The 18,499-nt window shown below is 35.2% G+C and overlaps 2 protein-coding genes and 1 non-coding gene across 3 annotated transcripts; 1 reads left to right on the top strand and 2 right to left on the bottom strand.

Moving 5' to 3' along the window:
* The first annotated feature begins 6,886 nt into the window (after window positions 1–6,886).
* LOC116023607 (calcium-transporting ATPase 7, plasma membrane-type-like) lies at window positions 6,887–9,613 on the top strand. Its single transcript, XM_031264611.1, has one exon. It carries the CDS (start codon window positions 6,887–6,889, stop codon window positions 9,611–9,613), a length of 2,727 nt encoding a protein of 908 aa, XP_031120471.1.
* A 4,411-nt stretch (window positions 9,614–14,024) lies between these two features.
* Window positions 14,025–14,117, bottom strand: LOC116023854. Its single transcript, XR_004099445.1, has one exon. It is a non-coding gene; the product is annotated as a small nucleolar RNA Z122 (small nucleolar RNA).
* A 1,550-nt stretch (window positions 14,118–15,667) lies between these two features.
* Window positions 15,668–17,853, bottom strand: LOC116023606 (pectinesterase QRT1-like). The gene is made up of 5 exons (XM_031264610.1): window positions 17,543–17,853; window positions 16,991–17,186; window positions 16,635–16,838; window positions 16,313–16,542; window positions 15,668–15,815 (listed from the first exon to the last, which is right to left on the bottom strand). Exons 1-5 carry the CDS (start codon window positions 17,851–17,853, stop codon window positions 15,668–15,670), a joined length of 1,089 nt encoding a protein of 362 aa, XP_031120470.1.
* Between the last annotated feature and the right edge of the window lie 646 nt (window positions 17,854–18,499).

Below are 18,499 nucleotides of genomic sequence, written 5' to 3'. Positions count from 1 at the left end.
TTGTTATTAATGCATAAAATCCCTTTTTCATTCCATGTGATTTCTTCTTATTATAATTTTGGAAAGAAGAATATAACGAATATATATATATATATATATATATATATATATATATATATATATATATATTACTGATTTGTTTAAAATTAAAGGGAAAATGACACTTTTTAGTTTTTAACCATTCAATTGTGGTCTCAGATCCTTCATATCATTTAAATGTGTATGCGCGTGCATGTAAATTATACTTATTATTTATCTAATAATCCTTTAATCTAGCATATAAATATCTCATAAATATTTTTCAAAAAGCAATTTCTAAACATCAACTCAATTTCAGAAAATATTTGGATTTTTTGGTGTTTGAGTGAAAGTTAAAATTTTTTTTTAATGATGGTTTTAATGGACCGGCCTATCATAAAAGTGTAAAATTGAGTTGATATTGGTAATGAGTAGGAAAAGTGCATTGGATTAATCGGGCACATGGCCCTTGAAATAATAAAAATGGGCTGCAAATGTATTAAATAAACAAATGGAATGAATTTGGCCAAAGGGACCAAACTACCAAGCCCAACTATAAGGGGTGGACTAACCCTGCTAACTAGCAGATCACATGAGACAACTGATGATATGTCATTAAATAGCCTTATATTTATGCTCATTTATGCTTCTTTTGGGCTCACATGTTAGGTAAAGGAAGGTGAAACAATGCGTAGTTTGACTTATTTGGATTAAAGGAAGAAATGACCGAGTAATGAGCAAACAAGCATGAAAAGATGCTAATCTTGGGAGAAAACGAGGTTTTAAAGCACAAGGAAATATCCGAAGGCACACTGGGGAGCGAAGGAGCAAAATGATAGCGTGAGTCCACAATAGAGTTTCTGATAAGGGGACTCACACTGAGACTCGCGGTATGAGTCTCAATGTGAGTATGCTGATCAAAAACTGATCATTGAATTCACGGTGACACTCACACCGTGAGTGCCAGCGTGAGTCTCAATGATCAGTTTATGATGAGACTCACAGTGGGACTCACACCGTGACTCTTTAATTTGTCCTGAAGGTTGTGTGAATGCGCAAATTTCAGACTATAAATACCTTTAGGTGGTTATTTTGTATTCACTTTTGAACTTCTGAACTCTCCATATAGATTTTCTCTTTAGGACCTTCAAAAAAATTTTTCCACACTTGTAATCTACCATCTATTAGAAGATTTAGAGGAAGACTTCCATTGTAATTACAACATTCAACTTCAATTTCCAGATTATTTCTTGCAATTAAATCATCAAGTTAAATTCTCTATTTCATAATTTTGCATTTACATTTCTTAAAGTTTTGAATTCTATTTTTAATACTTCAATTGCTTTAGTTTTATATTTCAAGTATGAGTAGTTAAACATATTTAGGATTTAAATTGAACTTTCTTGAGTATGACTCCCAATATGAATTGAGTTGCATAAATTAAGTTTTGTATTGTCTTCATGTTGAACTTGATTTTGAATTGGGTGCATTTGAATTGACTCTTCATAGTTATGGCCAAATTATGCAAGAGATACTTGAAATTAGTGTTCCACCTATGAGAATAGGGCTACACCGTAGCCATATCTCTCATATTTCTTACTCACCTTCAAGAAAATGAAGTTTGAAAGAAATAGGCACACAAAATGTTTGTTGAATTGCCTCATCTAGTCAATTAAGTTGCCATAAGAATGAGACTTAGGATTAGTTGATAGTCCAATTGATCACAAGAGTGACATTGACACTTAAACCATTTTCGCAAGTTCATCATCTAGGTTGAACATGCACTACTCAAATATCTTTAGGTTAGCTTTCAAACACTATAAGAACCTATACTTAACCCCCCGTTACTTAAATTTCAATTAAGTCATTCCTTGAGGACGATACTCTTATTTTTCATCACCACTAAAATCAATTTTCAATTGACATACTGCGCCATCGATTGAGAGAGAAGTAAATAGAGAGGGAGAGATGATGATGATATCGGAAAGGAGACCCCTCCCCCCTTTTATACTGTTCCCAAGACCGCAGGTCACGGACAGGTGAGCGAACCACAACTCTCTTCCCTCCTCTATTGTACGCGTGTCCAACTAGGTGTTGCACTCTCTAGCCAAATATCTCTCCACGTGCCACGTCGCAAACCACGTTCTAGTCATCGCCAATCGCATTGCTAATTGCCTGAATAATCCGTTCGTTTGAGCAATCCGCCTGAGCGGTCCGCCTTTCCGCTGAATGGCCCACCGCTCCCCTGGGTGATTTGTCGTACTTGGTTGAACTAAGCTGAGGCCCTTTGATTGCCGACAGATGGCCAATGCGCTGCAACAAAGGGGCCAAAAGGTGCCAAGGTTACAGACCCAAAAGTGGTCTACCGGCTACCCTCCGACGGTTTACTTGATCCCTACGGGGTTTGGTACTCGCTGGTGGACCAAGATCCATCATAACTACTCTTCCCCGCCGCTTGTTTTCTTGAATTGTGCTTCATACTTCACTACCAAACACACCTTTATTTAGCTCTCTTTCCAAAAAAAAAAAAAAGATGAGGCCACCTCCACTTTTCTAATTGGATTCCTCTTAGTGAAGCTCACCTCTCACTTTAATTATTCTTTGAGCCATACCCTTGGGGCCCATCAATATATATGAAGTTTAACTAGGCTAGTTCGATCTAGATCAAATAGTATCTAAGTAGATAATGGACTCAATCACCCGCTCATTTAACAATCATTGAGATAAAAAGAAAAATTCAAAGAATATATTTCGAAAAAAAATTTTGAAAAATATTTTCTGTAAATCATACACTAAAATCTTAACCAAATAAGGCCATCTAATCTAATTAGTTTAGAATGAAGTTTACTTCCAAAATGAAGTGAATCAGTGATGTTGCTCTTTGCTCCAGTATTTCACTTTTTATTTATATGTGATAACAATTAAGAGGTTAACAACCTCAGAACATGTTGCTAGACGTGGAATAATAAGAAATTTCGAGGTAATTTAATTTGCTAAACTTTAATTTCAGGAAAAAAAAATACTAATTAAATATCTTTGATTTAGACGGCCGACAATTAAATCTAGTTTGATTTTTCGTTCAAACAGTTGACAGCAGGTTTGGTGTGACAGTCCTCAATTTCAATAGTTATTGCTTGGACTGATATTGTGTGGACCACAATTCACAATTCGAAAATAATGTCATTTTACTCAATTTTTTTACGTCACCAATTGCAATATATATTTTTATTATTCATAATGTACATTATTCTAACTTATAAAGTACACTAGAAGTTTCATTATTCTAACATGTACATTATTTTAAAACATAAAGTATATTATTCTAACACATAAAATAACTAATATACATTATTTTAACTCATAAAATTCAACGACGTCGTTTTGAACTGTAGTCCACATAACTGTGTAGACCACAGTCCACACCATAATTTGCCCCTCAATTTTGTGTCCGAAAAATTCTATAATTTTGGTTGAAAAGTTTTCCAAGTGAAAAATACTAGGAAGAAGCTAAGCAATATATAAAGATTTCTTCTTTAATTTCCAACTTTCTTTCTCAATAATTTGACTATGCTTAATTTGCTTCTAAATTCCGTTGATTGTCAGCCAATGATGGCTCAGGCACTTGGGGGACAACTTAACCAAAAGTCAAGAGATTTTTTGTACTTTTAAATTGCCTAGTCATTATTTTTTGTCATTTATCATTTTTAGTTAACATTGTCATATACTCATATCATTATGTTACATCAATCGATCGACCATATCACTAGATCATACAAATATCACAATACATTAGTTTAACTTTAAAATATTACTCTTTATGTCTCATTTTTCATTTGTCATATTTACTATTTATCAGTCAAACCGACTCTTTCTTGTTTGTTTATTTTCTTTAGGTCATGTTTGGTAACATAGTTAGCTTATCGGCAAATTTTAGTTTATTTGACCACTATTAGTTGTTTAATTTGATTAAATATTTAATATAAGTATTTGATTAATTAACTTTTTGTAACAACTTATTGCTCTGAAATGCTAAAATTTAAAAAGATGCTCAATTTAAAGTGAGACGTGAGCTTGACCAAGAGGAATCCAATTAGAAGCAAACATTCTGATTACGAAAGAAGAAAACATTTAAACAAGAACTCTTTTGCCTTCATACTTGGTGTATTTTGCATTGACTTTAAGCTTGACAATTTTTTAAAAGAGAAAATTACAATTTAATTGGAGATTCTAATTTCTTAATACATTTAATTTAGGCATATATTTGGAATGCCTAACTAAAAAGTTAGTAGCTTGAAAATGAAAGTTGTTAAACTAGTTGATTGAAGTAAAAATATTTGATAAAATTAGTCATTAAGAAAGTTGATAAATGTTAAATGACAAAAAAAAAAAGAAAAGAAGAAGATATATTTAATTATTTATATATATTCTATGATATTTTGAAAAAAAAAATATTTCTTGAAAATATTTTTAAAATAAATATTGTATTTTATTAAATTATTTTGTACATTTATTTTGTAATTAATTGGAGAATAATAGTATAATTGTGGTAATATATTTGTGTAGTTTACTTAATAAAGTAGTACTTGTAAGAGAATTTAGAATGTTAATTTAAGAAAAGAAAATGGAAAAATAAAAACAAGGAAGAAAAACATGCAAAAATAAGAAGAGAAATTGACGGATGATTTTTTAATTAAATAATGATATTATGTGTTTAAAAAAAAAAACAATTATAGGGATACAAATTGGAGAAATAATGGGCTTATTACTCAAACACTATGTTTTATAGTATATGAAATAAGCTCAAATAATAGTTTATTTTAAACTTATAACTTTTCACCAAATAAATTATAAGCTCTGCAAAATATAATCTTAGCACCATCAAAATCTATTAATCACACTTATTCCTAGAGCTTAATTATTATGTATAACATTTTATATTTCTTCGTTGACTGAAACATGGCTAGATTTAGAATACATACATACACACATTGGCGCAGGACAGAATACAATCATGCACACGATTGACAACAGACATAAACACACTGATGAGAAAATAAAAATCACTACAACATGAACAAGAACGAGAAAAGGAGGATTGTAAACACCTTGAAACCACCAACATTAACACCTAAATAATTCCAAACAACAAACACACTCCTACCGCTTAAAAATGAACTGAGAAAGAGGCTATGACCACACATGCAAACTCTCATGCCACACACACCATAACCAAATGGCAGTACAAAAAAAAAAAAAACTAAAAAAAGAAACAAAACATACCTTCATTAACACATTCGATGTTCAGCAAAGGTGACGAACGACGTCCTGCTTCGGTAAAGGAGAAGACCGGCGTCTGTAGATGGTAAACAATACGTGAATGAATGATGAAAATAAAAAGCAATCCTACCAAAATTTAAACACTGTAAAATCAAGCATAATATATNACCAAATGGCAGTACAAAAAAAAAAAAAACTAAAAAAAGTAACAAAACATACCTTCATTAACACATTCGATGTTCAGCAAAGGTGACGAACGACGTCCTGCTTCGGTAAAGGAGAAGACCGGCGTCTGTAGATGGTAAACAATACGTGAATGAATGATGAAAATAAAAAGCAATCCTACCAAAATTTAAACACTGTAAAATCAAGCATAATATATGAATAAAATTTCATTCTAAAAATAAAACACATTGACAATTACATTAAAACCCCTAATAATTAATATTAAACAAAAAAGGAAGAGAAAAAGGAATAATATCAGTTATCAAAAAATAAAAAATGGATGCTCCAAAACAATTTTTTTCTGGCCAAGGCATTTTGTTAAATATTTCTTTTTTCATTATAGACGGTAGATTTGGACAAGATCAATGGTTGAGATTTAACCCTACTTTTCACCTAAGACCTCCTTTGCATCTGATCTCATATATATATATATATATATATATATATATATATATATATATATATATATATATATATATATGTTCCTATGAGAACCACCCTTCTATAAGTTTATGAGAACCAATCTTGTGCATTAAAAAAAAAAAACAAATCTATGGATGTGATCAATTGGAGGTCCAAAATTCGCTTGTGCATATGGGACGTGTTGTGTGCAATTTGGAGATTCAAAATTCGGCGTATGCATATTAAGCATGTATTGTGTGCATGTGCTATGTGCAATTGAGGGATTCAAAAAATTCACACCTGAATATTAAACATGTGTTATGTATAACATAGGATATACACACCCAAATTTTGAACTCTAACTAATCTTATTCAAATGCACTAGATTAATTCTCATAAACTCATAGCTGAAAATTAAATGCGGTTCTCATCATATGATAAATATCTATATAGTTTGATGAGTTGATGGCAAAGTTTCCAGTTTCCAGTTTCCATGTTGAATGTTGACTAATAAAAAAGAAAGAATATTGGGATGATAATGAGATGAGTTGAGGTTTTGGAGTGATTAGTGATAGCAAAAGTTGGTAATTGAGTAAATGTCGGTGTATTTTCCTGTAAATTTCTCCCTCCTTCATCACGCTTTTCTTCAGAAGATTCTCTCCGCCCTCCACCTGCATGCGGCCCCTTCAGCAGTCAAAGAATCAATTATTTCTCCAATTAAATTTTTTTTTTTGTTTTCTTTCTCCTGAATCACCATAATAATCTACACTTAAAACATATATATAGTTTTTGTTTTTTCTTTATTATTGTTTATTGTAATTGCGCTACCAAACTCCTCAATAATCTTCCAGTAGTATAAAGTATCATGCATGCATGAATCCCTTCTTGAACTGATTTACAGAACGGGAAGATTCAATTTGAATTTCTTGTTTGTTCAATTTGGAATTCTTCAACTACTTCAATGATGAACAATTTAGATAATGACCACCTTCCTCCCTTCGAACTTACTTTGGAACAGCTAGAACAGATCCTAGGAGCGCCAAACAATGGACTCCTCAGTTTCCGCGAATTACTCGATGGCTTACAGACCAGTATTGCATCCGGCATAGCCGGAGACGAGGTCGATATCCGCCGCCGGCGAAGGGCGTTTGGGACCAACAACGTTGTCGTCGAACATCAACCGCCTAGTATCTGCACTTTCCATGAGCTTGTGTCGGAATCACTGAGAAACTCCACGTTTGTTCTCCTCCTTTGTTGCGCCGCGCTTTCTGTTGCCATTGGGGTTCGGAGAAACGGGGCTAAACAAGGATTTCTCGACGGAGTTGTCTTTTTCCTCGCCATATTTCTCTCCCTCCATTTTGGAGCGGTTTTTAAGGTTGTCAAGGCAAAGTGCATGATTAAGAAGCGGAGAAAAATGGTCCTGGTTAAAGTGATCCGACACGGCCAGAAGCTTCAAATCCCGCCGTCCGAGGTAGTTGTCGGCGAGGTTGTTTTTTTGGAGGGCGGGGATGAAGTCCCCGCCGATGGGATTTTCATCACAAGAGGCGGCGCCGTCGTCAATACCGCCGTGTTTACCGGCGAAAATCCGGCGGAGGAAGGTTTAATAGTGGTTACGGCGGTGGGGAAGAACACGGAGAGGGAGAAGCTATTGAGACAATCAAGAAAACACCAAAATCCTCAGTCAAAATGCTCTAAATTCGAGTGCGAAATCGAAAACATTAGCGTTGTGTTGCAGAGAATTTGGCTGTGCCTGTCGCTCCTCGTGCTCTCAGTTCAAGCAGTGAGGTGTTTTCTAAAAAAATCATGGTGCGAAGAGAACCCTAGCCCTGGAAAGGGCGTGAAGAACACAGTGGAGGAGATGATGAACGAGACCACAAGAATCCTCGACAAATTTGGTGTTGGGGGAAGCGTAAATAACTCCGGCCGGCTGGTTTCTAAGCTTTGCGTATTGCTTTTTGCATTGGGAGACGGATTACCTCTCGGCATTTTCATCACTCTCTCGTATGCATCCAAGAAAATGAACAAATATTACGGAGCCACAGCCGGTAAACTCCCCGCCTGCGCTACAATCGGGTCCGTCACCACAATCTGCGCCACCAAAACCGGCGATTTATCCTTGGACCCCACGTCCATGGCGGATTTATGGATAGGGTTCAAGAAAATCAAGAATCCCACCTCAGGAGAAGTGGACAATTGCGTTCTTGACAAATTGCGCCAAGGGATTTGGAGTTTCTGCGAGGACGAAGATTCTCTTGTTTTATGGGCAGAAAACGTTGTTGGTCGTCCCATGAATGATCTAGTTGAAGAAAACTGGAAACCTCTAACTAGGAATGGGGAAAATCTACGTGGGATGATGGTGGAGAGGAAGAAAGAGGGCGTAATAATACGCATCCAGCACTGGAAAGGAGACGCAAAGTTGATTCTATCAATGTGTTCTCACTATCATGGCGTGGATGGAGCCATGCAACCTCTAGATGATCAACAAAAGACTCATTTCTTCAACCAAATACCCAAAACCTCTTCTTCCCATACCCTCCGCCTCGTGGCGTTTGCTTACAAACAACTAAAACTACAGCAAACTGATCAAGAAGATGATGGGGAGAATAATATCAATGATTTGATGGAGGAAAAAAATGGACTGGTTTTGATAGGTATTGTGGCGTTAAGAAACCCATATGGAGTTGAGCTGAGAAATGCAATCGAATCGTGTCGAAAATCAGGCGTGAAATTGAAGCTAGTTGTCGAAGATAACATCAAGACTTCAAGAATCATGGCTTTCCATTCTGGAATCAAAGGAGCCGTGGTTAAAGCGTCTGATTTTAGAACCCTCCAGGATAATGTGATTGATGAGAGTTGTGTGTTTGCAGATTTTTCTCCGGCCGACCAATTGCTTCTAATTCAGCGCCTGAGACAAAATGGGGAGGTGGTACTATCAACCGCCATTTCCGTCCGACATCTCCCGTCGTTACAAGAATCCGACGTTGGGATTTTCATGGGAGAATCTTTGAATCTTCAAGATTCTGCAGATATTACAATCCAGGGCAGCCTAAAGTTTGGAACGATCTTTGAAATATTAATGTTTGGAAGACACATTTGCAGAAACCTCCAAATCTTCACACAACTGCAGTTAACTCTCAACGTCACAGCCTTCGCTGTAACTTTCATAGCCCAAATCTCCAATCCCACCGCTAAAGAACCGTTGACGGCATTCCAGATTCTCTGGGTCAGCCTCGTCATGGACACTCTAGGAGCCTATTTTTTGGCCAAATCAACCTTGGAAAATCCCAATTATCCCAGAATTCTTCAAGGGACCCACCTCGCCGCTGTCGTAAACACGATTACCAAGATAAACGTGGCAATCCAATCTTTGTTTCAAGTCACAGTTCTCCTCACCCTAAATTGCCTCAACAAGGGCATTCTCATCTTCCATTGCTATGCGTTATTGCAAGTTTTTGTGTTAATAGCGAAGATAACGGCGGCCGACACCGGCAAAAGCCGCCGCAGGTTAATGTTTTTGGCATTTTCGGTACTGCTAATGTTTGTGTCTCTGCAGGTGGCGATGAGTGAGTTCATGGCCGCCATTTTCCACTGGCAAAAGCTGGGTTTCAAGCAATGGCTGATTTGTGTTGGAATTTCCTTCTTATCTGTTCCCATAGCATATGCAGCAAACTTCATTTCTGCCATGGTTTAAACTATATATATGGACTACATTTCTGCAGTATTATATTATTCTTGTTTATATATTTCTTAATGTACAGATCAGATAAGAAACCTTTAGTAATCCCTCTCTCTTTCTCTCTAATCAACTATGTGTATGTTTGTCTTTCTCTGTAAATTATGATGAAAATTAAGTAGCTGTTACATGAACTCCATAGTTGACATCTTTCTGGGCAACTTAAACACTAAATTAGTATTTCACGAGGAGAATCCCAACCAAATTGGTCAAACAGTTGACTTGATAACCACGTGGTTCTAAGTTTGACTCGTGTATAATTTAGTATAAAGAAATATAAAAATAGATATCTAGAGAACTAACGAACATTGATATGTTAGACACTAGCAGATGCATGGATGGGAGGGAAGAAATGAGTAATAAACTTATGAGAAATTCCATGGCAATGGGTATGGTAGATGTATTAATTATATTTCCTTGGCCAAGAATTTACAGAATCTTGTAATATATAAAGGAATATTATGAAGTGTCAAGATCAAGCAAGTTTACAAGTAAAAAAGACAAAACTCATTGCAGAATGTGGGGAGGTTGGAAAATTTTGCAACTTAGTTTATTATTTATGAAAATTATTCCCACTACAAATTAAGTTAATCACTTGGTTTATTTTCTTTTAAATTTGTCACTTTCAATTGACTCATCAGAAAATGATCGAACTAAGAAAGTATATATAGGTGAAATGAGTATTATTTGAGGATTAATGAATTCCTTTATTCTCTAGCTTTACAATACTTTAGTGAGTAAGAATGGATATTTCAATTTTCGGTTAGATTTTTTTTTTTAATAGGTTCAGGTCAGATCGAATTTTTCAATTTTGAAAAAAAAAATGAAATCATTACGTTTAAAATTTTAGTTCGGTCGGTTTGAAAAAGTTCGATTTCAGCTCAGATTTGATTCAGTTCGATTTGAGAATCCAATTATTCCTTTGTTCTCTTCCTCGATCACATAATTATTTATTTATTTTTCACTAATAATTTAAATTTTAAAATCTAACTAACAAATTAATAATGCATATTTCAAGTTTCTCATTCTAAAATAATTTCAAATTCCAAATAGAACTGACCTCTTCACCTACGTCCAGCGTCACAGACTCGACGACTCGCAGAGAAAAGTTGGGAACGAAAAACAATTGTGAGAATAATGTTTAGGGAATGAGGGATTTAGTGGGTGTGTGTACGGCTAATTTTGTAAATATAAAAACATTTAGGTATAAATACATATATACTTATTTAATATATATTTAAAAAATGATCAATTTTTTGTTCGGATCGGTTTTTAATTGAACCGAACCGAAATCGTTCGATTTGTAGACTATAGAACTGATTGATTTTTAATAATAAAATGGTTGATTCGATCTAATTCGATTTACATCAGATAACTCAAACCGAAATATCCACCCCTAATTTTTTATAGTAAATTTCTATATCATCTAGTTTTTACGATTCTAGTAATGTACTTCGATATTTTGAGGATAAAATGGCACTTCACTATAAAAAAAAATGCGATAAGGGTCAAATAGACCCTCAAACTACAATTGTGCAATTAGACCCTTCAACTTCAAAAAGCTCCAATTAAGCCCTCAAGCTTATTATTTAGGAGCAAATAAACCATTTAGACTATGTGTGACCTATAATTGCTGGTCATCAAGAATTCTAGCCAACTCCGGCGAACAAAACAAAACCATCAACCACCGGCGACCGTCATGGTCGGCGGTGGCTTCCTGCCGTTCAGAAGGCGACCAAGTTGGTCGCCATCTCCGTTCTACTTTCTCAACCTGTTGAAGCACAAAGAGTCAATACATGTCATCTGAGCAGGTGCTTTGCCCTATAATTTGAGACTTAAATAGCAATTTTATCAATATTAAATTTATAGTAGATAAACATAAACAAAGTAGGAAACCAGTAGTGGTTTTTAAACCATGGACTCACCAAGCTAAGGTTTGTTTTTATATTCTGCCCTTATTAAACATTAACTGCTTATCACTCCATATCTTCTTTGAAGTTGATAATCTTCATGTTGACGGCGCTGATCGTAATAGAGTAATAATTATGTGGCGGCTGATTATTTTTTTTTATTTGTTTTTGGTAGATTTTGGTCTGGTGGACGATTTGATGATTATTAAAGTCACTAATTACTTGTTCAATGGCTTCATGGTCATTGTTTATTCTCTAATTATCTACTTTCTACTTCTTTAATCACTATTTTGTTTGGCATTTTTGGTAAAGAGCTGTCTCCCTCTAACATTATTGTAATGAATTGCATGATGACTTCTTTCATAAATAGACAAGCAAAATGTATATTTATAGTATCACATCAAGATTCATTGAATGTTTTTTTAAGCAATTCCAAAGACAAGCAAAATGTATATTTATAGTATCAAATCAAGATTCATTAAATGTTTTTTAAGCAATTCCAAAGATGAAGGCTAAGAATGTCGTCATATTACGTTCTCGTTCTCGTTTAGTTAGAGGGAATTATAATTTCATTCTCACTTCATTCCCACCTAATTTATTCCAAAAGTAAATAAGTTGGAGGAAATTGTAGTTCTCTCATTTTCATGGAATTAGAATCTCACTTTCCCTCTTGATCATAGCAATGATGAACCCTTTCTATGATGATTTTTATTTTTATGAAGCTTTTTTTTTTTGGATATGAGCTTATGAAGCTTAACATTTGACGAATGATTTGCATGAAAATTAATTACAGTTTGTCCAATTCAAGAGATATTGTAGATATTGTAGATGAGCGGTATTTGAATATGTTAATGGTGTGTAGATGGGTCTGAGAGATACTTATCATTTAAGATTTATAATAATAATAATAATAATAATTAGACATTTTGGACTTTATACTCCTTATCCCCTTTAAATTCTTACATAAAGGACCACAAGAAGGTACTGATTCAGACCAAGAAAGTCCCATCCTGTTAGCATAGACTTATTTTCCACAATCACTACCCGATGGTGTATACTAGGTAAACCTCGTCTTTCATCAAAAAAAAAAAAAAATAAAAAGGTAAACCTCGTCTTATAACTTTAGTCAATAAATGATCACAATGAGATAAATCAGTTTAGATTCCCATAATTGACTACTTCAAACAAAGAAGCCAATCGAGGCAAATTTTGTAACTAGAAAATGTGTAATTAGTAACGGAATTTAGTGTATCAGTAATAATGGACTATTCATTGAGAAAATAACATTATCATTTTTATCCCTTTCATATTTTTTACCCTACTAATGTCGTATGCATGTTTTGATTTATCTAAAAAAACATTTATCATAATTTGTTATTTTCTTCTTTTTCGTTCCCATATGAAATGTTGAAGGGTCAAAATATGAACAATTAGAATATAAAGTGATTAAGTTGTATTGAACAAAACAAAACAAAAAAAACCACCAATGCCCCACAGTTCATTAATATATTCTTAAAATATACTAAACTAAGTTCAAGAAATTATGTTCTTTAATTTTCCGATGCTAATAGATGATTGGAATGATGTGGGAGTGGTTATAATGGGTGTGAAGCCAATTGTGTTAGTTTTGTGGTACGTTTGCAAACTGCAACTGGACCTGCTGCAGTTCTGAAGGAAATATTATATATTGATGCAATAATCAATAAAAATGAGAGGATTATTTTTTGGTAAATTCACAATCTGTTTAACCATCCGAGTCCACCGCCTTTATTCCAGAAGACACAAAGCTGACCCCAAAATTCTTCCCCACAAAAAGAACTCACTTGGCACAACAACATTTTTCTCAATTTAGTTGTAAACGACTTTGGCCGATTCAACCAACTAGCAACCGCTTACAACCACATAAATTACCACACTGACAATCACACATAAATTACAGTATTTAAACCTTGTCAATCCAACTACAGCAAGCAATGAACAGGTAAAGAACAACAAATGGTCTAAGATACTAAATTCCTTAGAGCTGATGCACCTTGGAGACTCATAAAGAATACATTTCATGCTCTGACAGTCATACATGATTTTCATTCATTGCCTTTCAATTTAATGAACATAAAATGAAAACTTAGAAAAATAAGCCAAATTCACATGTAGTGAGTGCAGAGTCGAAACACAAATGATAAATTCATAATCTAATACGAGGATATCTCTCAGCTACCAAATCCTCTTTCTTGTTTGAGTAGGCCATTCATCAGTATAATAAAAAGATATAACTTTCAATTGCCAGAAAATGAAAAGCCAAAAGCTTCAATTATATGGTTCAACAAATTAATTGCAAAAACTTTTTTTTTTTTCTTAAAATTTACGAGCTTAGAACAAATGGCGAACGCCGATCATTTTCCTCCATTTTCAGTAAGGCAATGTAACTACAGTAATAATGTAATGAAATTGAAGAGGAGATTGGGATCAGACTGACGTGCAAAAAATAACTCAGCACAGCACAGATTTCTGAGCCTCTGATACAGAACAATTTTTTCTCATCATTTCCCAACTCCAATATCCAGATTCATTGATATGAAAGAAAACAAAAATTATTAAAAATCAACCCACAAAACAAATGGAAGATTCCCCACAGCTTAGAGAACCAAAACAACTTCAAAGATCCCCATTTCTGTTTGCATGTTATGCACTTATGCGTCTTTATAGGAGTTGAAGATTGAAACCCTAGTGTATTCTGCGTTCAAAGACTGCGGCTTTGCAGGCTACAAGGAGAAGATTTAGGGTTATTAGAGACCCAAAACCCTAAAAGATTGTGGGGGCCAAATGCCCAATTTTTTACGGGCTCTGCAAAAGATTGGATATCAGCCCAATACTAAAATTGTTCTCAATGGACTGAATTAAAAGTTCTTTTTTTTTTTTTTTTACAATAATATTATTTATTAATTGCATGTACGTAATTTGTTGTTTTGGACCAAGGTTTATAATACAATATGGATCTTATCTAGGATAATTTATCGTTATACCGTGGACTTTGGTCATGTGATATGTCGTTTTCAATTTAATTTTGACGGTAATTGTTTGGTTATTCAATTCACATTATATATTTTTTATACTTAAAGGATATGTATGTGTCTTGTATTGTGAGTTTTTACGTTATGAAATCATGTACCTTAAGAGTATTACTTTTGTACCTAGAATGGATTAGTAGCTATGTAACACACAACATATTATGTGTCTTATGTTATGAATTTATATCTTGTGTTGTAAAATTATATGCCTATAGAATATAATTTCTCTACCTAAATCAGATTTGAAAATAAGTAAATATATAATATGTATATGTTTCTTATATTGTGCATTTTTTTTTCTCTTAGTCAGACCACAATGTGTCTCGAGCAGACATTGACTGTAGGAGACATCTTTAAGTTCGTACCATACTCAAGACTAATCCCCATTCCGCTAGGTCGGCCCAAATGGCGGCCATATTGATTTTTCTATACAAGAGGGGGTTTGAACTCCCAACCCCTCTTAATGGACGAGAATATATTTTTGTATTGTGCTTTTTTGTGTCTTTGTGTTATGAAAGTATGTACCTCAAAAGTATGAATTTTGTACTTAAAATAGATCAATAACTGTGTAGAAAAAACTACAAAATCTATTAAAATTTAAAGATCAAAATGACGTCGTTTTAATCCAAGGTCCACAATGTTACGTAAATCTTGGTCTACTATATAAATTGTGTATAAATTGTCATAATTTGTGCATTAAAATGCACCGAGCACACATACTCGAACTCCCAAATCAATTTGCCCATGTTGTTGTGTTAATGAGAGTTGGGCAGTGTGCTATTTGTGTGGATAAAAGTCAGATGAATACACATGAAACCTCCAAAAATATAGGAATAATTTATATGAGTAATGAATGTTCAGAAACATCCCAAAACATCCTTAAAAACACAGTCCGACTCTTGTAGGTATTTCACACAACCAAAACCATTTTTAAGAGTTCAAAGTCGAAAGTGTTGGAATTTTAGTGTAATCTCTATACTTTGTAGAGTGGAAAGTTCTCTGGACATATACAACTTTGTTTGCAATTAAATTAACTATAATCTCAGCCATTGCTCTCCCTCTATGAAGGCTGTATCCATGTATTGCCTTGCTTCTGTATCACTCAAGCTCTTCATCCATGGCACCCTGCCATCTCTATTTGCCCCTGGACCTCTGTTCTGGTATTCTGCAAATACAGAGTTCCTAAAAACAACAACAAACAAATTAACAAATTATTAGCATCAATCGCTTACCACGTCGTTAAAAGTTATAACCAGTCATTTTCGAGAGACAGTGTTGGACTTGGTCTTTCATACCTCCGTCCAACAATCCCTTGAGCCACCCTTAACCAAAGGTCAAGGGTTCGATCCTTGGCTTGGGTATAGAGAGTTTTAAATCTCCAGACCAGCTGTCTCACTTAATAGAGGTGTCTACAATCTAGAGGGGTTAGCCATTGTGCCTGACGGTGGAAACCCTAGATTACAAAAAAAAAAAAAAAAAAAAAAAAAAATCCCTTGAGCCACTAATTGTTAGACTTGGCCCCTTTAGTGGCCTCCGCCTAACATTCCCCCAGTACCTGCCAACTAGCATTGACGGTACAGTTTTACTACTTGTTGGATTTGACCCCTGTACAATTTTACCGACAAGCGTCAATAGGTCCAATTTTATTTTCGAGATGCATGGTACTGAACTTTTCTTACCTCTGTCGCGACGGTATGTTCCAATCTCCCCATCCACAAGGCAGAATAACTCCATCAATGTCACACTTGGCATAAACCACTCGAGAAAACTCCCCCCAGGCTCTCCCCAGTAGAGTCCTCCCATTTCCAGTGATTTTGCAGTTCACAAATGAGTATCCTGTGTTCTCACTTGGTGAGTTCCTGTGCTGGGCTGCAATGGCTCCTGACCCTACTGAATTGATAACACAATCCTGTTTCAAAACCCCCCATGGCAGCCACATTACTATGAAAACTTCCACTAATTACTGCAAGAAAATAATTAATTAAGTTGCAGGTGATGAACCTGATAGAGTGATCTGGCATTGCCGCAGATGAAATCAATCATTCCTTCAATGTAACACTGGTAAAAATAATGCACCCCGATATCGTCCAGAAGTGTATCTTGTGATCCCAAAAACCTGCATTTATAGAACACTGCTCTATCCCCATTTATGTTCATCGCAACCGCCTGCATCCCTTCCCCTCCAGGCACTGCAACCACTGTATTCTGAAACAGTAATAATTCATGATTGTATATCTGTTGAGCATCTCCAGATCAACTAAAAGGTTAAGCTGATAGTTGGATTGCACATTTATGTTTATATATTATATGCTGAACACATATAATTTATAAAATTGTAGTTCAACAATTAATGGTACCTCGACTGTGATCCCTGTTGCACAGAAGTAACTAGCAAATACTTGGACAGTGGCTGTTCTTGAAGTCCCTAACTCTGTCCCATTTCCATAGCTGTCGGAGGCCTTGTCGTGCCATGAGATAACGGTTTTTGAGGGGTCATCTAAGTCTCCGATGAAGGAGATGTATGGTTTTGAAGCCGGAACATGCACTTTTTCTCTGCATTTATTCAAACAAACATCAAACGTAAGTGCATATAACTGACATATATAGTAGAAAACTGCAAAGAAACAGGATGTGGGGTTAAGTAGTTACGTCTTAACCACCCACTCCTAGCTTCCAAAACCAAGAAAACACAGTTTTTCTTGACTGGCTCAAACTAAGAAGACTAATAAGTTGCAAAGCCATTACTCGAACACTAGACTAAGAAGACTAATAAACCCTGTCTGCTCAAACCTTGAACTCGTAACCTTGTGATTGCCAAGTCAACAACCAAACCAGTTTCGCTGGGTTGGCCCAAACATAGATACATACATTTGGAGCATTTAAGGTTCCAAATAACCACACTACCATACCTGTAAATCCCAGGAAGAATGCAAATCTTGATTCTCTGAGAATTATGTTCTGGCACCATATCAACAGCACCCTGAACTGTACTAACATCCCCTTTCCCATTCTGATCAACCACTATAATCCTACTCCCATTCCCATCTTCCCTCATCACCACCTCCAAATCCAAACCAAACCCATCACTACCCAGTTTCAGATCATCCCAGGTGATGAACCTCTCCCCCTCGGGGGGCGGTGCCACCGTGTTCAAACGCCTCCCCTCTCCCAGAACCACCAAGAACCCCACAAGAACCACACCATAACCCAAGAAACTCATCATCTCAAAAAAAACAAGAAAGACTATGACTAGCAAGAAGCAAGTGAAGGCAATAAATGCAGGAGCGTGGGGTGATCTTGAAGTCCCTAGAGGAGAAACAGTGGAGTTTTTATTGAGGATCAAAACATGGGATTCGAAGAATTGCATGTTAAGAAGGGGAAGAGTGTAACTGCAGGGATACATAGTATGTATATACGTAGAGGAGTAAATGCGAGAGGTTTTTAATGTTTTTCGTTTTGTTTCTTTGATTTAGTACAGAGCAGATACAAAGATAATGCATGTGGATTGAGGTTTGATCAGTCGGATTAAGTGCATGGTTAAATTAACAAAAAGGGTTGTTTAGTTTCTGAGGATGGTAATAATGAAGATGAGCAAAGGAATTAAGGGGTTTGAATAGTGGTGCAGATTCTTGGAATGGGGGAGGTTTTGTTGAAGAGTAGTTATGAAACTCCAAGAGTTTTTGCACTCCCTCTCTCTCTCTCTAAATTATATGCAAGTAAAGCTGAAAGGGTTTTGTTTATTTATTAATGGAATGAAATGGCAAGAATTTAGGGTCACAACTCATCACATGCCTAATGCCTTGTTCATAACCGCCACCATTTCAAATTCAAATAAAAGTTATACTGCAACTTAGTCCAAAATCTTA

Source organism: Ipomoea triloba, chromosome 6 (genome assembly GCF_003576645.1).
Source record: "Ipomoea triloba cultivar NCNSP0323 chromosome 6, ASM357664v1".
NCBI classification, from domain to species: Eukaryota; Viridiplantae; Streptophyta; class Magnoliopsida; order Solanales; family Convolvulaceae; genus Ipomoea; species Ipomoea triloba.
Note: the sequence above shows the minus strand (reverse complement) of the source record. Positions and strands in the feature narration are given on the sequence as shown.

Bases quoted from the DNA above. Each gene is read 5' to 3' on its own strand.
- LOC116023607 (XM_031264611.1), top strand. From the start codon at position 6,887: ATGAACAATTTAGATAATGACCACCTTCCTCCCTTCGAACTTACTTTG.
- LOC116023606 (XM_031264610.1), bottom strand. From the start codon at position 17,853: ATGAGTTTCTTGGGTTATGGTGTGGTTCTTGTGGGGTTCTTGGTGGTT. The intron at 17,187-17,542 runs GTATGGTAGTGT...GAATAAATGCAG, and splicing joins ATTCTTCCTGGGATTTACAG to AGAAAAAGTGCATGTTCCGG. The intron at 16,839-16,990 runs GTACCATTAATT...TTACTGTTTCAG, and splicing joins CAACAGGGATCACAGTCGAG to AATACAGTGGTTGCAGTGCC.